Consider the following 20,190-nt stretch of genomic DNA (forward strand, 5'->3'; position numbering starts at 1 on the left):
GGGGGGGGGGGGGGGGGGCACCCCCAACAATATATTATACATATAAAAACTCACGATCGACACACACACACACTCACGGTGAGACCAAGTTGTATATTCAGGACCTTTGCTCTCCGGTTTGGGCCTGCCGTAGAGACATCCCTCGAGGGCCCCCCCGGTCGGAGAGAGGGGAAGTGCGGGCTAGAGAACCCCACCCCTCAGTGCACAAATCGCCTGGACCAGGCCTCTAGTATGGGGTGGGGGGGGGGGTGTGTGTGTGTGTGTGTGTGTGTGTCTATAATTGGAACTGCCATTTGACCCAGTGATCCCACTTCTAGGATTATATCCTAAGAAACCTGAAACACCAATCAGAAAAAAATGCATGCACCCCTATGTTCATAGCAGCTCAATCCTATATAATAAAGAGCTAATATGCTAATTAGACCAAACAGCCAAACGACCTTCTGGATGAAGCCAGGGCTGCGAGGGCTGGCTGAGGCAGCCGGGACTGCGAGGGCCAGGGCCCCTTGCACAAATTTCGTGCATCAGGCCTCTAGTTTAAAATAGCTAAGAACTAGAAACAGCCCAAGTGCCCATCAGTAGACTAGTGGATAAAAAAGTTGTGGTACATTTACATCATGGAATACCATGCAGGAATAAAAAAGAAGGATCTCTTACCCTTTGAGACAGCATGGAGGGACCTGGAGAGTATTATGCTAAGTGAAATAAACCAGTCAGAGAAAGACAAGTATCACATGATCTCACTCATACATGGAATCTAATGAACAAAAAAAAACTGATAACAAAATAGATCCAGAGACATAGAGCATAGAACAGACTGCAGAATCTCAGAGGGAAGGTGGGTGGGAAGAGATCAACCAAAGAATTTGTATGCATATATGCAAAACCCACACACACAGACAATAGGGTGGTGAAGGCCTGGGGGGGAAGGGGAGAAGAGACAGGCTAGAAGGGGTCAATGGGAGGAAAAAGGGGACATATGTAATACTTTCAACAATACAGATTTAAAAATAAATTAAAATGGACAGAGGATCTGAATTAACATTTTTCCAAAGACATACAGATGGCCAACAAGTACATGAAAAGGTACTCAACATCACTAATCATCAGGGAAATGCAAATATAAACCATGAACTATCCCCTAACACCTGTTAGAATGGCTACTGTCAAAAAGACAAGAAATGTCAAATGTTGGTGAGGATGTGGAGAAAGGGAACCCTGTTTACTGTTGGCAGGAATGTAAATTGGGGCAGTCACAAGTAGTTCCTAGGGACCTGGGGAAATGTAGCCTTTTCAGGGTACCCATTCACCAAATTAATCTGGGGCCTCTATGACAAAGAAAAAATTAAGTTCATAATAACTTTTGTAAAATGTATTAAAGCTAAGTGGAAAAGAGGTCAAGTATACATTATTCAAACTGTGCTAAAATTTACATATAGCCAAATGTATAGAAAAAACTAAAAATACACTCCAAATGTAAAGGGTGTTAATATCTACATGATAGATATGGGGAATTTTTATTCTCTTCATATTCTTCTAGATTGTTCTAATATACAACTAACTGTATATATTATATTTACTATCACAAAATTATCAATCAAATTCAGGTGCTCAAAGAAGCTTAGAGACTAGCTGGAAGACAAAACACAACTGAAATACCTACTACAGACCTATAATCCTTTTTCTCAGTATGTAAATTTCTTTCACTAAAGAAGTAATGTGACCTGGCTGAGGTGGCTCAGTGGTTGAGCTTCAATCTATGAACCAGGAAGTCATAGTTTGATTCCCATGGGCGCATGCAAAAGGCAGCCCATCAATATTCTCTCCCTCTGCCTTCCTCTATGAAATCTATGAAAATATATTAACAAAAGAAAAAGGAAAAAATATAATATGTTTGATTGCAGGATACTACCCAAAACCCCACTGGGATGTTGTATAATCCACAGTAAAAATTCTGAATTCAGAAACATATTTGTCCCCTGTAGTAGAAGTACCAAATGAATCACATATATAGCAACTTGACTGCTAGGAGGTTAAGATAGTCGCTGGGTATTCAGTGGTCCAAGTTTTCCCAGAGGCTCTGAGTCTTGCTTGAACTGAACTTAAAGGATATGGAAAGGCAAAGTACAAGGACCCAACTCATGAAGGAAATAGTGAGCAAAGTAACAGACACAGGAAGAGAACATCACGCCTTTGGGGAATAGTGGACTTGGAGGCTGAGATCAGTTAATGTGGGTTCCTCAATACTTAAGAGTTTCATGATGTAATGTACAATAGGGATGTTTTTTAGAAATGGGTAAAAATTTAATGCATGTGGAATATAGGACCTCTGGGCTGGTAATGGTTTAAAAAGAACAGCCAAATGGGAATTAGGGAGAGGAAGAAGCCTATGACTCTGAGATTTTGAATAAGACTTAAAGGCGTGGCTCAGTGATTGAGCATCAACCTATAAACCAGGATGTCAGGGTTCTATTCCCAGTCAGGGCACATGCCTGGGTTGCAGGCTCATTCCCCAGTGTGGGAGCATGCAAGAGGAAGCTGATCAATGATTCTCTCTCATCACTGATGTTTCTATCTCTGTCTCTCCCTCTCTGAAATCAATGTGTGTGTGTGTGTGTGTGTGTGTGTGTGTGTAAATAAAGGGGGGGGAGGGCGTTAGAAATGGGCAATAAGCTAATGCTGTGCTTGTGCAGAGTACTACTCCACAACCAGAAACCACGCCTTCTAAGGAGGACAACCTGTTTGAAACTATCTATAGTCTCCTTACTACTACTGTCCTTTCCCTTAATTAGAAAACATTTTTATCAAAAGGGAAGCCAATAATTTGACTGAGTTAATAGATACCACCACCTGTCTATTCACTTCCTTCCACCCAGAACAAACCACACTATGGAGATGAATTATCAAATCCCATTCAACCCCACACACAATTTATTAAGAGGCCACCCTTTCTGGTTTTTATGTCAAAAGTTTGGAAGGTGCAACACATATTCCTCCTTTTTTGGAGATTCACTTTAAAGATTTCAGGAACTCCAACAGAACGTTCTCAGCTTAACATTGTTTAATCCAGAGTTCCTGCATTACTTGGCCACTTTATTATGGAACACATTTTGAAAAGCAGTGATTTAATCAACTCACTTTCCATTCTTTTTTCCTGTGTTGAAATGCTGACTCTGAAATCTTGAAAGTTTACTGTTGCCAAGCAAAATCATTTACATCAATGTACAGTAGGTCCTCGGGTTACGTCGAAGATCTGTTCCTACGTCGGGATGTATCGCGATTTTGCCGTAAGTCGGAACCCACCTACATAAGCACCTACATCACTCACATGGAGCACATACACAGCAGTAATGAAGTGAAACAGTAAAAAAAATTTAAAAGAAAGATAACAATTTCTGACCTTTACTTGTGGTAAATAAATAATAAAAAACATAAAGCACATATGTACATATGACGAAATGACGGAACTTTTTTTTTTTATAAATGAATGGGAGATGGCCACATAACCACAAGTCCAACGTAACCCGAGGACTGTCTGTATATGAACTAAAAACAAAAACAACCACCTGGTCTTTCTTTGCCACATGCAAATTTATTCTATCTTTTGAGATTTATGCTAGAAACTGTGTGTGTGTGTGTGTGTGTGTGTGTGTGTGTGTGTAGGATTACAGAGGTTAGATCTATTTTACTGAGTTTTAAAATAAATTCAAATCTGCATTTCACTTTCTTCTGTGTGTGTGTGTGGGGGGGGGATTACAGAGGTTAGCTAGATCTATTTTACTGAGTTTTTAAATAAACTCAAATCTGCATTTCACTTTCTTCATTTTGTACCTATATCTCTCAGACCCCTCATAATTATACGTATTAAAAATCCAAACAAGAGTCCCATGCAATCTGGCACCTGTCAACTTCATTTCCTAACTTCTCCTTGCCTTGTCTCACACTATGTTCCAGCCACAAAAGCCTTCTTTCTATTTCTTGAACCAGCAAAGACACTTCTCTGTGCCTGTAATACTGCTCTTCCTTCTAATTTGATATCGAGTATCATTCAACTGTCAGCTATTAACTCTTCAAAAGGGTCTTCCTCACCTATTATGTACCTTATCCTTGTTATACTATTAACAGCATTAATCATCATCTGAAGTATCTTTGACTTATTTTCTGTTAAAGTCCTTAGGACAGGGACTTTGTATATTTTTGTCTCTATATGCCCAGGACCTTCAACATTGCCTGGCACATAGTAGACATTCAGTAAGCATTTGATGCATGAACTAACAAATGAGCATTTGATGCATGAACTAACGAATGAGGCAATGTCAGCCAGCCAGCTAAAACATAAATCCCATTCTGAACTAGAGACTATTCTGGGATCAGCTACTAACAGCCCCAACAGAATGCAGGAACTCAGTTACATGTCAGATAAAGAAATGACCAACTGCCCTGACCGATTTGGCTCAGTGGATGGAGCATCGGCCTGCGAACTCAAGGGTCCCGGGTTCGATTCCGGTCAGGGGCATGTGCCTTGGTTGCGGGCATATCCCCGGTGGGGAGTGTGCGGGAGGCGGCTGGTCGATGTTTCTCTCTCATCGATGTTTCTGGCTCTCTGTCTCTCTCCCTTCCTCTCTGTAAAAAATCAATAAAATATATTTTTAAAAAAGAAATGACCAACTTGCTCTCATAATTAATTTCTGTTTATTCAAAAGAGCTTTCAAGAAAGAAGTGAGCCCCACCTGGTTTGGCTCAGTGGATAGAGCATCAGCCCTCATAACGAAGGGTCCCAGGTTCAATTACAGTCAAGGCCACATACCTCAGTTGCAGGCCTGATCCCCATCTCCCTGGAAGTTTTTCTGTCTCTCCCTCTCCCTTCCACTCTAAAAATCAATGGAGTCCAGCTGGTGTCTCTCAGTGGTTGGACGTTGACCCATGAACCAGACAGATCACGGTTAGATTCCCAGTCAGGGCACATGCATGTGTTGCAGGCTTGATTCCCCAGTAGGGGGTGTAGGAGGCAGCAGATCGATGATTCTCTATCATTGATGTTTCTGTCTCTCTCTCCCTCTCTCTGAAACTAATAAAAATATATGTATTTTTTTAATTTAAATATATTTTATTGATTTTTTACAGAGAGGAAGGGAGAGGGATAGAGAGTTAGAAACATCGATGAGAGAGAAACATCCATCAGCTGCCTCCTGCACACTCCCTACTGGGTATGTGCCCGCAATCAAGGTACATGCCCTTGACCAGAATCGAACCTGGGACCCTTGAGTCCGCAGGCCAATGCTCTATCCACTGAGCCAAACCGGCTAGGGCAATAAAAATACATTTTAAAAAATTAAAATAATGAAAAAAATATCCTTGGGTAAGAATTTTAAAAAAAAAGTGAATTTGAAATCTGTCCTCTATTACTGTTCATATATGGCAGTGCTTATATTTTTGCCTCAGGGCTTTGCACTTACTGTCCCATTTGCCTGACAGCTCTGTCCCTGGAGAGCTGCATGGCTCACTGGCCACTTCATTCAGGTCCCTTTTCAAATGTCATCTCTTTTCAGAGACACCTTCTTGGGCTGTCCTCTCTAAGAGAGCACTCACCCAATCTCCATTCCCTTACTCTATTTTTCTAAATAATTTTATCAGGCACATTAATTTGCTTTCTTGTTTACTATGCCTCTCCTTCCATGAGTAGGAACTTTGTGTTTTGTTCACTGCAATCTCTCTAGTGCTTTACAATAATGATGAGCACCTACTACATATTGGTTGTACTATTTTCAAAAGCTATACGCCCTTGATTGATTTTTCCATCAAAAGCATTATGATTTTTCACATTTATTCTGGTCAATTGTGACAAACAGGAAGAAGAGGAGACAACTGATTCTAAGGCCACGTGATAGAATAACCCTAAAATGACAAAGTTGAGGTGCTAGGATAAAACTATTTTTAAGTTTTAAAAAAAAGCATTTTGGGGAAAAAAAGTGTGTGTGTGTATGAGGAGGATGATGTTTCATAAATATGCATGCTACAATCTCTGAAAGTTAAAATATTACATAGGTCCTAGAATTTTAATGTTAGATAAGGGACTAAATATTTGTCAACAAACCCTTTTTATATCTCCTTAGTGATAATGTCTATAAAACCAAATTGTAAGCTTAGCCCCGATTTGGGAAAGCATGACAAACCAGGTAATTTTAGAGAATACTCCACAGGTATTCACAAAATCGGCAAGATCCAGGTCTAATTAAGTTCTTATTTGACCACAGATGAAGGTACTTTGACACTTTAAAATATTAAATATACGATCTGAAGAGAAACCAGAATTATATATATATATTATATATTAAATATATAAATGTAAAGTGTTATTGATTTTAAAATAAAGACTCAAACTAGAAATGGAAAATTCATTATTTTGTCTTTAAATGATGGATGATACTGAACTTTCACCACAAAGCTATCTTTGGAAATCCCTACCAATACACACACACACACACACACACACACACACAGAAAAATAAAAAACATGTACCACAACAAATCAATTACGACAGATTTATCTAAATTCTAAGCTTTTCCTGTTGAATGGCTGTAGCTAAGTCTTGCCTCTTCCCACAGGCCCTCAGGTATAGATGAAGACTTTTGGAATAAAAGCTTTGCTTTCCAATGCCATCTCACAGACATCTATGACATAAGCTAATCCTTTTCTTTAGATACTTCCTCCACATTAGAGAACCATTCCTAATGCCTTACATCTGGAGAAAGGAAAAGAGATCCAATGTATGAAAACTATCTGGCACACATACATTAAGAACATAACCCAATCCTAGACGGTTTGGCTCAGTGGATAGAGTGTTACCCTGCAGACTGAAGAGTCTCGGGTTTGATTCTGGTCAAGGGCACCTGCCTGGGTTGCAGCTCAATCCCTCATAGGGAGTGTGCAGGAGGCAGCCAATCAATGATTCTCTCTAATCATTGATGTTTCTACATCTCTCTCTCCCTCTCCCTTCCTCTCTGAAATAAAAAAAAATGCATTAAAAAGAAAAAGGAAAAAAAAAAGAACATAACCCAACATCTCTCCACCCTCTGCTTTCTGCTCACAGGACCACACACCTTAGCATCAAATCTAAACTCTTTAAATTGCCTACAAAGCCCTATGTGACCTGTTCCCTGGATACCTCCCTCTTCTTCACACACTACTCTAGCAAGCTGCATTTTCCTAATATCCCATTATTCCAAGCTTGTTCCTGTCCTTAAGCTCTTGTACTTTCTATTCCCTCTGCCTGGAATGTCTGTCCCCTCACCTTTCCATGGCTGGTCTCAGCTCAAATGTCACCTCCTCAGAGAAGCCTTCTTCATCATCAAATCACCTGTTACTTGTCCCTATCTGAAACTATCTAATTCATTTATCTGTATTGTTGTCCCTCCCTCCCCAAACATAAGCTACCCAAGGGACGGAACCTTGTCCATTTTTGCTTCTTCACTGTTATCTCAGAGATTAACAGGCAAATAATATTCATAAATATGCATGCTACAATCGCTGAAAGTTAAAATACTACATAGATCCTAGAATTTTATAAGTTTAAAGCTCAATGAAGTTTAAAAGGAACAAATTAATTCCAAAACTAGAGCAGTGCTCTCCAACCCATCTAATCCTGTACAGAAAATGGTTTCCCTCTGTTCCAGCCCCCAACTAGCAGAAATCAAAGTAATCATAAAGGGAGAGAATTCCCTTGCACTGATGGAAAGAAGTGAATTATGCAAAAAAAAAAAAAAAATGGAAACACAAAAAAGGGGCCAAACAGTGTACAGATGATGTGTTGTAGAACTGTGCACCTGAAACCTGTATAATTTTGTTAGCCAGTGTCACCTCAATACATTCAATAAAAAGGGTAAAAAAGAAAAAAGGGCCAAAAATCCCAGTATGGGGATCCAAAGAAAAGAGAAAATGAACACTGGTGAGATCCAAGAGTAAAAAAATCCCCTTCTGTACCTCCAAGGAATAATAATTGTGCACCTGGCGGGTGGCAAGCCCTGGCCACTTGGACACAGCAGTGAACAAGACAGGCAAAAGCAAGGCCCTTTTCTCTCCAAGTTTACATTTTAGCAGTCAAGACAGACAATAAACAAGTCAACTATTAAGTGATTATAGATGACGATCGATGCATGAAGTATATTAAAACTAGTGCGAAGTGATGAAGAGTTGAGCAGAGGTTGGTCAAAGAAGGTCTAACTAAGGTGAGTAAAACTTGAAGGATAGGGAGCCAGCCTTGCAAAGGTCTGATGTTGGTCATTTCCACGCAAATGAAAGGCACGTCCAAATGCTCTATAATGGGCATGAGCTTGGAACATTTAAGAAAAAAGAAAGGCAGGTCAGTATGTCTACCGTGGCTAACGAGGAAAGATGGGTGGGGGAGGTAGACAATGAGATGGGACTGTAAAGCGCGGTAAGAACTCAGTGGATCCTCACAGCCACTTTACCAGGCAGACTGTTTTCAATCCCATTTTGCAGATAAGGAAATGGAGGCTCAGCCCTAGGCTACGCTCCTAGGGGGAGGCTTAAATCTTAGAACGAACCCGGGCGTTCTAATTCCAAAGCCCATGCTCCGAATTACCAAGCCATATCGCGTTTCCCCCAAGAGGGGTATCCCATATTACAGGGCAGGTACATGGACTAGAATTTAATCCTGACAAACAACTCAGCAGAGTGAGATCACCATGCCCATTTTACAGTCGGAGAGAACGAAGCACACTCCTCCTTAGGAAGGTGAGTCCACGGAAGGGGCGGTCGGCATCCTCCGCCGTGCAGCCAGACAGGCCTTGCCGCGCCACTCCACCCACGTTGCGGGTGACCGGGCCCCGAGAACGGACGCGCGGCCATGACCAATGAGAGGCGGTCTTCCCGAGCGACACGCGGCGGCGCAGCCAATCAGAACGGCGCTAAAGGGGAAGGGGCGGGCGCTCGGGCGCGTTAGGCCGCGCCGCGGCTGCCCTCGACCCGCTACAGGCCCGGCGAGCCTCAGACCTGAGACAGCGCGAGACGAGACGAGGCGAGGCCGGTGAGCGAAGGCAAAGACCTTGTTCCAGGGCTCTGCCCGGCACACAGGCCCACATTCCGCTCTCTCCCAGAGGCGCGGTCCTTGCTCCCCAGCGCTCGGGAATGCAGGGAGTGCCTCAGCCCTTCCCCAGCGGGATTCCCAGAGGCCACCCTGCCAGGCCGTGCACGCCCCGGCCTTACCTGGTGGAAATACGGGATCAGAGAAGAAAATCTCGGCCGCGGACTGCAGCCGTACTACCCACTCCTGCCGCCGTTCCACCTCACATTCAAACCCGGCAAAATGGCGCGGCGGCGAGGCTGTGGTCTGGGCGCATGCGTGAACAGGGTAGAGGCAGGGGGCGGGGCCAGGGGTGGGACCCCGCCCACCCAAATTCGAAGGACCAATCTCTGATTTGCATGCCCGGGCTCTGTGTTTGCGCTGACGTCACAAGCGACAATGCCCTCGGTTCAGGCGGTTCTAACGGGCTTCACAATCCCCATTTTCCTGAAATAAGCACAAATTCAGTGAGTGGCTGCTGGATTGTGATCTATTTTGGTGTCAGGGCTTGATGTCAAGCACGAAGTAAGTCTTGAACGAACTGCCCAAAGTCATGTCCATAGCAACTCAGACATGTAGCTTGAAACAGAATAAACAAGATAATTTCATATGAGTGCTATGAGGATAAAATTAAAACCAGAATGATATGACAGGCAGTGACTTGGAAGGTCAATGGGAGGGTCCTAGAAGGGCTCTGAACAGGTGAAAATTGGCTCGAGTTTCAACAAGGAGACAGGTGCGTGTAAATCAGCCTGGAGAGCATTTCAGGAGGAGGGGATGTCAGTAGCAAAGGCTCTGTGTCAGGAGTAAGACTGGGGCTTAATGAAGTGGAGCCTGTTACAAGATGAAATTAGGCCAGCCTGGGCCAGATGATGTAGGCCTCATAAGCCAGTGTTTGAACTATGTCTTAAGTGCATGACCACCACATTTATATTTTAAAAGGCCCACCAGTTGCTGCTTGGAGAATGGACTGTATGGGGGTGGGGGGGGAATGAAGCAGGGAGACCAGTGAGAAGGCTGCTGGAGACATCCAGGAAGATGTTATGGCCTGAACTAGGGTGTGTAGCATGAATATGGAGAGAAGTGGACAGCTTCAGGATATATCTTGGAAGTAGAGCCCTTAGGATTTTATGATACCTTAAGTGTAAGAAAGAGAGGACCCGATGGAGACTTATGGAAATCCAAGCCTTCAGTTTTGGCCTCCTCCCTCAACAGGCCCAGCTGTCTCCACTCAGAGCCCATCTCTTAGAATTGCTAGTTTGCTACTCCTAGGACTGAAGGGCACACTATTTGGTCATCATTCGAGGAAACAAATATAAGAACACAAAATTATACAGACACTGAGAAATGATCTTCTTCTAGATCTCTGAATGACTGGCTCCCTCTGTGCATTCAGTTCTCAGCACATGATGAATAACTGTCTAAACCTCTGCCCTAAAAGAGGATCAAACTCTAACATGGCTTCTAGTAGCATAAGGCCATTTCCCTAGGACAAGTGAAGCACAGGTTGTTCAATGCTGCCAGGAGAATTTACTGTTTTTCTAGCCAACAACGGAGGATAGGCCCCAACTACCCTTTCTTAGAGCATTTGATAAAAAGGGCTTACAACTGTAAACTTTTCCTCTGTCCCTTTGAGAATGTGTATGTGTCTTCCACAATTCAGGAGTGTCCTTCCTAAGGGCCTGAAAGCCAATCCTTTGAAATCGAATCATCAGGAAGGTAGCTCCCCTGGAAGCCTAACTTAGGAAAATGCTAGCTAGCAGACACAGCTGGCCTAGTCACTTTTTTTTTTTAAGGGAGCAGGCTCTTCATTTTTATTTTATTTTATTTGTAATATATTTTATTGATTTTTTTTACAAAGAGGAAGAGAGAGGGATAGAGAGTTAGAAACATCGATGAGAGAGAAACATCCATCAGCTGCCTCCTGCACACTCCCCACTGGAGTACAACCAAGGTACATGCCCTTGATGGGAATCGAACCCGGGACCCTTGAGTCCGCAGACTGACGCTCTATCCACTGAGCCAAACCAGTTAGGGCGCACTTCATTTTTAGATCATCCTCACCTGAGGCTTTCCCCATTGATTTTTAGAGGGAGTAGAAGGGAGGGGGAGAAACATGATTGTGAGAGAGACATACCTATTGGTTGCCTCCTGCTCGTGCCCCGACCAGGGACATGGGATCAAGCCTGCAACCGAGCTATGTGCCCTTGACCAGAATCAAACCTGGGACCCTTCAGTCCACAGCACAAAGTATCCACTGAGCCAAACTGGCTAAGGCTGGTCTAATCACTTATATGTTGATCAGCCCTTTGTAACTTTTCACTTGAGCCCCTGCTCATTCCCTTACTCCCTCATTCTCCCTTTAAAATGTCCAGTCAGCTCTGCACAAGTCAGAATGGAGCTCAGCTTTCTCCCCTACTGTCAGTAGTTACTGAAGAAAATCTGTTTGCACAGCCTTATCAATCTTTGGCTCTGCTTATCTTTGACAGCACTCTGTCACAGGTAAAAGCAATTCCTATGGATAAAATGTAAAAAGTTGATGTTCTTGAATGAAAAGGTTATGGACATAAGTTTTGGTAAAAGTACTCATCTTATTATAGCCACAACCCTACAAGATTTGACCCCTGCCAACCTGCCTGACCTCATCACCTTCCTCCTTCCTCCCCTTCAGCCTCTCACAGCTCAGCTACTCTTCCTTCCTTTCTGTTCTTCCAAGCTCCAAGCTTATTTCCACCGTAGAGCATTCATACTTGCTCTTCCCTCTGCCTAAAATGCTCTTTTTCTAGATCCCTGAATGACTGGCTCCCTCTGTACATTCGGATTCCAGTTCAAATGTCACCTCCTCAAAGAGGCCTTCCACCTGTCTTGACATTATCCACCCTCCACCACCCAATAGCATGACATTTAGGGTTGCCAGGCTTAGAAAATGAAATACAGGACACCCAGTTCAATGTGAATTTCAGAAAAGCAATGCATAATTTTTAGTAAAGATGTTGTATGGAACATATTTATACTAAAATAACCATCCATGGTTTACCTAAAATTCACGTTGAATGAGGTGTCTTGCATTGTATCTGGCACCCTTAGCTCCATTTTATCATCTGTTTTCTTTTTTTTTTTTTATTTGAGAGAAATAGAAAAAACAAGCAAACATTGATTTGTTATTCCACTTATTTATGCATTCATTGGTTGGCTCTTGTATGTGCCCTGATGAAGGTCAAACCCACAACCTTGATGTATCAGGATGATGCTTTAACCAACTGAGCTATCTGGCCGGGGCTCATTCTGTTTTCTTCATAACATTTGATTGTCTCTTTGTTAATTCTTTTTCCTCCAGCTGACGACTCTATTAGGACCAAGGATTTTATCTTATTTACAGCTGTACCCCGCACCTAGCACATAGTAGCTGCTCAATAAGTATTTGTTGAATGTTGAATGAAATGCCCTATATAAGTAGGCAAAGTCTATTGAAAAAGGTATGTTATTAGAACATTGGTGGAAAAGATGTATTTTTACCATTGCAGCAATAGTACAAGTAATCACCTTCATTATACTAATCTGCTCTCCTGGACATTTTCCTCTGGTTCTGGTGAGAATGAACCTAATGACGTAACAGTTCCATCTTTGAGAGCAAATCAGGAGGAGGCTGGCTGGCACCCTGCATCAGTGTAGCATCTCTGCCAGTTTCTACAGGAAGCCCTTGAGCTGTGCCAAGATTATAATGTCTACAGACATAGCTCTAGGGGTGCTCTCTCTCCTCACCCTTTGCAACCACAAGAAGAGTGAGTCGTTATCTTATTGCTGGTGAAGGGTCTTGCTTTCAATTTGTAAAAAATGCAACATCTCTGAAGAACAATAAAGTAAAGCACAATGAAACAAGGTCTGTCTGTATTCATGTAGTTTTCTTTCTTGCCAAACCCCGATAAAACCCATCTGCCTAGTGTTGACCTTCTGAACAGATGAGTTATCTATGATGTGTACCACAAGGAAGATAATTTTATCTTTTATTGGGACACTTCTGGCTGTGTTTGGAAAGAGCAAGTCTCTTTCTTGTTTAATATCATTGGGGTGCCAAAGAGTATTGACAGCTGAAATTGAGAGGTGTCAGGTTGTGGTTTTTTACCTTTTTAAAAATGGAGGCAATTTTCTTTCTTTTTAAACATGCATGCACATGGTAAATACTTCACACAGTAAAAACAACAAATAGCATTTGGTCTTTCACTAATCAGGACATCAGCTGTAGGTGATATATCGAATTTATGTCCTCTATGCCCTTATTTTTAACATGTTCTTTATCTGATGTTCTCTGAGAGGCATGTGAGTCTCGCATCAGAATTTTGGCTTTGTCATTGTTTTTGTTTTAATTTTTTTTATTGATTTGAGAGAAGGGGGGAGGGACATCGATTTGTTGTTACACTTATTTATGCATTTATTGGTTGCTTTTTGTACGTGCTCTGACCAAAATCGAACATGCAACCTTGGTGTATGGACTAACCAACTGAGCTACCTGGCCAGGGCGGGTTTCTATTTTGAAGTTATTAGGTATTTAAAGGTTCATACCATTTCATTTTTAAAAAATTTTTTTTGTTACTCCTCACTCGATATTTTTTCTTAAAAAAAAAAAATAAATATTTAGCACCATAGCTGGTTTGGCTCAGTGGATAGATAGAGCATCAGCCTGTGGACTGAAAGGTCCCAGGTTTGATTCCGTTCAAGGGCACGTACCTGGGTTGCAGGCTCCTCCCTGGCCCAGGCCCTGGTCAGGGTGCATACATGAGGGAACCAATTGATGTGTTTCTCTCACATCAATATTTCTCTCCATCTTTCCCTCTCTCTTCCACTCTCTCTAAAATAAAATCAATGGGCCCTAACTGGTTTGGCTCAGTGGATGGAATCAGCCTGTGGACAGAAGGGTCCCAGGTTGGATTCTAATCAAGGGCACATGCCCAGGTTGCGGGCTTGATCCCTAGTAGGGGGCGTGCAGGAGGCAGCCAATCAATGATTCTCTCTCATCATTGATATTTCTATGAAATCAAAAAATATATTTAAAAGGGGAGAGGGACTTAATGGTATCTTATTTTAAAAAATCAATGGAAAAATATCCTCGAATGAGGATTAAAAAAAAAATCTGTAAAAAATATATTTTGCCCTAGCCGGTTTGGGTCAGCAGATAGAGTGTTGGCCTGCAGACTAAAGGGTCTCGGGTTCGATTCCAGTCAAGGGCATGTACATCTGTTGAAGGCTCCTGGCCCTGGTCGGGGGCATGCGGAAGGCAACCAATCAATGGGGGGGAGGGGGGGCAGAGTAGTTGACAGGTGGAGGTGGACCTCAGGGAGCCTCAGTTTGACCACTGATCTGCCCCCAGATCTAAGCTAGATGAAACCAACCCTACACAGTTTGGTCCCTCCCATGAATACAGAGGTCTAGCAGATGCAGACACAAACAGAAAACAGAGTGGTAACTACACACAGGAAGCCCAAGGTCAGTTACACACAGTCTGACAACAACCTGTATCTGAAACCCACCCAGAACCGGTATATTCCTTCAAATGCTAAAACAAATTTCCAATAGATAATTCATGTATTAGTCCATGAAATAATGTATAATCAATACATTTGTAAATACTACTAGCAAACTCAATCTAGAACAATTTAATTTTAGTGTTTCAATGATAAAGCATTGTAAAACCTGTAGTGACATGTTAGAACCCTCTTAAATTTAATCATTACCAAGTGAGATTTTGGCAAACTCTTTTTAGTACAAACTATAATTACAAGTATATAATGAATGTTCCAACCTGCTTTCTGAGTATAAAGCAGTATATTATAATATTTCACAGAAGATACCAGCATTTCTCCACTAAGATCACCTGTATATTTATTTAAATATTAGAGGCCTGGTGCACAAATTCATGCACCTATGGGGTCCCACAGCCTGGCCTGTGGGATGGAGCTGAAACTGGCTCTCTGACATCCCCCAAGGGATCCCGGATTGTGAGAGGGACCCCACTGGTGCATGATTGGGGCCAGGGAGGAATGCAGGAAGTTGGCCAGCTGGGGAAGGACCATGGGAGGGTTCCAGGGTGTATCCACCCTGTCTTGCTCAGTCCCGATCGGCCAGACCCCAGCAGCAAGCTCCCCTACCAGTCGGAGCTCTGTCCCCTGGTGGTCAGTGTGCATCATAGCAACCAGTTGGATGGTCAACACTTAGCATATTAGCCTTATATATATATAGATATGCATAGCCCATTGACACAGGCAATAGTGAGGTGAAGGTGTGGGGTGGGACAGGAGCCAGGTGGTTGGAGGAAAAGTGGGGAAAATGGGGGACATCTGTCATACTCCCAACAATTAAAATAAATTTTAAAAAATTAAAACAATTTACCAAAAAAAGGCATTCAAAAAGAGGCAAAAAATATTTAAAGTGGAACTGCTTTATTATCCAAAGATTCCTCTTCTGGGAATATATCCAAAGAAACCCAAAACACTGATTCCAGAGAATATATGCACTTCTCTGTTCACTGCAGCATTATTTACAAGACCCAATATATGGAAACAACTCAAGTGCCCATTAATAAATGAGTGGACAAAAAACAGTGGTACATATACACAATGAAATACTACTCAGTCATGCACAAGAATAAAGTCTTATTTTTTGCGACAGCTTGGATGGACCTGGAGAGTATTATGCTAAGCAAAATAAGCCAGTCAGACAAAGACAAGTACCATATGATTTCACTTACGTGTGGAATCTAATGAACAAAAAAAAAACAAAAACAAAAAAAAACAAAAAAACAAAAAAACAGAGAACAGACTGACAGCTATCAGAGGGGAGGGATTTTGAGGTGCTGGGTAAAAAAAAAGGTGACAGGATTAAGAAAAACACACACTCACAGACACAGACAACTGTGTGGTGATTACGGAGGGAAAGGAGAGGAGGGCACACAGAAGAAGGTAGTCAGGGATAAATGGTGGGCGTGCGGAGACTGGACTTGCGGCACACAGATGATGTGTTGTGGAGTTGTGCACTTGAAACCTCTGTGATTTTATTGATGGGTGTCATTCCAATAAATTCAATACACATTTTTTAAATTCCCAGGTGTTCTGGAGCAGAAGATTGCTGACAGCTGCCACTGTGATAGGTGTCCAGAGAAGCTTAGCTAGCCAGGCCTCCCCTCCGAACACCTGCACAAAAGGGGGGTCAGAATTCAGAAAGGACCGGGATTCCTCCCTGCCAATCAAATCTTGTATAAGTAAACCATTCATTCACTCGTGCAATTACCCAGCACAAACTAATTCAGGACCTGAATGTGCAGACACTGGGCTAGTCAACCATGGCTTTGACCACAAAGAGGGTGGATAAGGCTCCATCTCTCAGGGAGCAGACATCCTGGTGGAGAGAAGCATATGATAAACACACAAATGAATGATATCAACTCCATTCATTGAAGAGGGCTAGGAGTTGCAGAATGCTTTAGAAGATTAAAAAACCGCCCTGGCTGGTTTGGCTCAGTGGATAGAGCGTCGGCCTGCGGACTGAAGGGTCCCAGGTTCGATTCCGGTCAAGGGCATGTACCTTGGTTGCGGGCACATCCCCAGTGGGGAGTGTGCAGGAAGCAGCTGATTGACGTTTCTCTCTCATCGATGTTTCTAACTCTCTATCCCTCTCCCCTCCTCTCTGTAAAAAATCAATAAAATATATTTTAAAAAAAGAAGATTAAAAAACCACACTGGGTTGCAAACATAAGGAATATTCCTGTGGGTTTAGTGTATAAATGGAGTGTTTAAGCACTCCACAGCCCTTTGCCCTTGACTTTCCTTGCCCTGTAACTTCTAGTGTTGTCACCCTGCTTTAAAAACAAACATCCGTTGTAGAACTTTCAGGTTTCCCCCATCCTGGGTGGGGTAGCAGCTGGCCCTGCTCAAGCTCCGTGTGGCCTCAGTTGGCAGCACAGATGCTCTGCACCTCAGTTTCCCCCTCCAGCCCTAAACCATTCTAAGTGCCTTTAGGCTGGGAGCCCAGGCCCCTCTTCTTGAGTTTGGCATTTTTGGCTGACACTGGCCATCACCATGGGAGATAGCCAGAAGGACCCCTTCTTCTGCTCAGCAGGCCCCCACTCTGGGTTCCACTCCCGGGCCTCTCTGGCAAGAGCTCTGTTTATAGAAACTAAATCACCTGCTTAATAAACTCAGTTTATTAACACTAACTAAATCATCCTCCCGAATAGAATTCTTGACCTGCCCATGGTTGCTGCCCAAACCACATCTCTGAGGCAAATAGGACAAGGTTTATTGCTCCCATTGTCCAGATAAGGAAAACTGAGATTTAATGGACCAACCAACAGAGCCACTCATTTCCAGGGTCTCCTCCTCCTAGAAGCCCTCCCCACTGCCTGGGTGCAGAAGTAGGGTCTCCTTGGTCCTCCCCCAGACCCTGCACGAAGGCTCTTTGGGGCACTGGTGGTACAGTGGGATGCACTATGGGACCCCTTCTGCACACTCAAGTTGACCTATGCTTCTGTGCCCAGGGCACTAGGACCCCAGGCCCCCCTGCCTCTGGAGATAGCCCCTCCAGGGCTGCCTGCAGGGGATAAGCCAGGCTATTTTTATCACTTCCTTCCTCCCTCTCAAGCAGTGGCCACCATCAGCTATTTACATAGAACTGCCACCTCAGCCTCAACCAGGACAGTTCAGGTCACAGAAAGGGGAACTGGACTGCAGGCCTGGAAGGTAAGAAGCCTCCCTTATTACCCAGCACTGCCTCCCACACCAGGGGTTCCCCCAGGTGGTGAGGAGACGGGCTGTCAATTCTTATTTCTATGCCCACTTTTGCTCTCCCTTCTAGAAGATGGGGTTGGGTGGGGGCATTCACTCTGAGACACCTGCTCCTTGGCTAAGTCAAGATTCACTGGTTTGTTCAACGAATAGTCATTGGAAGTCTGCCATGTGCCAGGCCCTGGGGGTTGGAAAGAGCTTGCCTTCGAAAGCGGGGGAAACAGTTGTGGAGGCAAGGCAGTGAATCAGGCAGGAAACTGGGGCTCATGAGACCTGAGTTGGAGTCTGGTTTCTGACACAGGCTACTGTGTGACCCTGCACAAATCTCTCTTGTCTCTGGGCCTCAGTTTCCCCAAGCCTGGCTGAGGGGCTTGCAGAGGGAGTTCTTTCTGGGTTCCCTTCCCGCCCCCCACCTCAGTATCCTTGTGCTGGTTTCTACATCAAGTACCACATAAGGGTTCACTTCATCATGGCGAGCTGTTTGGAATTGGTGGGGTGAGGTGTGGTCTATGAAGGCCACACCTTTGGCCTAACCCCAGGCTTAGGCAGGGAGGCTGGGAGCAGCCTTTCCCAGCCCTACGGGGGTGGAGGACCAGGACTGTAAACCACGGAGCAGGGACCTGCTCCCCCACCTCCTGAAGTCCTGTCCTCTTCCGAAGTCACCCCTGCTCCCTCCCCTACTGTCTTGCCTTCCGAGTGTTCAGTGAGGGTCAGCCAGGCCTAAGTTGGGCACAGTTCAGTTCCTTCCGTCTTCACAGTTGCAATTTCACAGGTCAGATACCATGGTTCCTATGGGACCCGCTGGTTCTTGGGATGGGGTGCAGGCTACCCGACCCTCCCTCACCTCACAGTCGCTCTCCCCACAGCCAGCCTGCACAATGCCTGCCTGGGGGGTCCTGTTCCTGCTCTGGGCTGCCGCAGAAGCCACCAAGGACTGCCCTGCACCATGCACCTGCCAGGCCCTGGAAACCATGGGGCTGTGGGTGGACTGCAGGGGCCGAGGGCTCACATCCATGCCTGCCCTGCCAGCCCGCACCCGCCACCTCCTGCTGGCCAACAATAGCCTGCGTTCTGTGCCTCCCGGCGCCTTCGACCACATGGTCCAGCTGCAGACACTCGACGTGACACAGAACCCCTGGCACTGTGACTGCAGCCTCACCTACCTGCACCTCTGGCTGGAGGACCACACACCAGAGGCCCTGCTGGACGTCCGCTGTGCCAGCCCCAGCTATGCCGCCCTCCACCCACTGGGCCAGCTCACAGGCTATGAGCTGGGCAACTGCGGCTGGCAGCTACAGAAACCTTGGGCCTACCCATGGGTCTGGTGGGATGTGGCACTGGTTGTTGTGGTCATAATGGGCCTGGCCCTCTTGGCTGGTCTACTGTGCACTGCCAGAGAGCCCCTGCTCCTAGGGTCGTTCTTCAGGCCAAGCGGCCAGGCCTGAGCCCCTGTCCAGACTCCACCAGCCCTGATCAGCCAGTTCCACCAGTAACTTGAAATAAACTGGCTGCTCAGCTATTTTAATCCAAACTCAGATATTTTATTTTTCCCTCTCAGTACCTTCTGGAAACCTGGGTTCATTTTTTTTATTACCAGATATCAATTGGTACTTTTCTGTCCCCCAAGTTCCTAGTAGAATGGGCTGTCCCACTTCCTTCCAAGCAGCCACCTGCAATTCCACAGTTTGGACATCCAGAGCTTTTCCCCAGTGCCTGCAGGTCCCGGGACACCAGTTCTCACACTCTCTCTTCTCTAGTAGTACCAGCTTCCCACATGGACCATCCTAGGCAGCCCAGGCCAATTGCACATCAAATTCCAAAAATAAACCAAAAACCAAAAACAGCTTTATCTCACAACACAGCAGTGAACAGACAGGAAGTACTGACGAGGGCCTGGTCATCTCTGCAACAGACATACACTGAAAGGCACTTCACCATTCCCAAATGGCCTTGGCGCTCTGGCCCTGAGGCCATCTGGGCTCACCTGGCTTCATCTCCCGCACTAGTTTCTCTCTCCTTTATTTCCCCTCTCCCCCCTTCTTCAGAGACAAAACATCAGATTACTCCATTTCTCATGGAAAAAAAACTCCCCTTCAAGTGCTGACATCAGACACCTGCAAACTCTGGGGTCTCACTTCTACCCCATTCAACAGATTCTTCAAACAAGACGCTTCTCTCCCTCAGAGGAATTCTGGTGCTGAGCAGTAAAATTAAACTTTTCTCCACTGTGCATGCTAACGTTTAGGTCTGTTACTGGCCAACCCAAATCAAATCTAATTACACCAAGGACCCTCCCTCTAGGAGTTCCATGGGGTGGTCCCATGGCTCAGAAG

The 20,190-nt window shown here is 44.5% G+C and overlaps 2 protein-coding genes across 3 annotated transcripts in view; one reads left to right on the forward strand and one right to left on the reverse strand.

Annotated features, from left to right (window-relative positions):
• Positions 1–9,389, reverse strand: part of CSE1L (chromosome segregation 1 like) — a 50,635-nt gene extending 41,246 nt beyond the window's left edge. The window contains exon 1 of one of the 2 annotated variants that reach the window (XM_006097996.3): positions 9,227–9,389. Coding sequence is in view for 1 of the 2 variants with exons in the window: in XM_023761725.1 (XP_023617493.1) it covers positions 3,139–3,145 (7 nt within the window). In the remaining variant the exon portion in view is untranslated. Of the gene's footprint in view, positions 1–3,138; positions 3,286–9,226 lie in introns of those variants that run through there. The other variant, XM_023761725.1, reaches the window with a different exon arrangement.
• Positions 8,977–19,308, forward strand: GP9 (glycoprotein IX platelet). Its single transcript, XM_014463640.2, has 3 exons — positions 8,977–9,047; positions 17,718–17,812; positions 18,724–19,308. Exon 3 carries the CDS (start codon positions 18,736–18,738, stop codon positions 19,300–19,302), a length of 567 nt encoding a protein of 188 aa, XP_014319126.1. The 5' UTR covers positions 8,977–9,047; positions 17,718–17,812; positions 18,724–18,735; the 3' UTR covers positions 19,303–19,308.
• The last annotated feature ends 882 nt before the right edge of the window (positions 19,309–20,190 follow it).

This window comes from Myotis lucifugus, unplaced genomic scaffold (genome assembly GCF_000147115.1).
Source record: "Myotis lucifugus unplaced genomic scaffold, Myoluc2.0 scaffold_215, whole genome shotgun sequence".
NCBI lineage: Eukaryota > Metazoa > Chordata > Mammalia > Chiroptera > Vespertilionidae > Myotis > Myotis lucifugus.

Coding starts and splice junctions, on each gene's coding strand:
- GP9 (XM_014463640.2), top strand. CDS start 18,736: ATGCCTGCCTGGGGGGTCCTGTTCCTGCTCTGGGCTGCCGCAGAAGCC.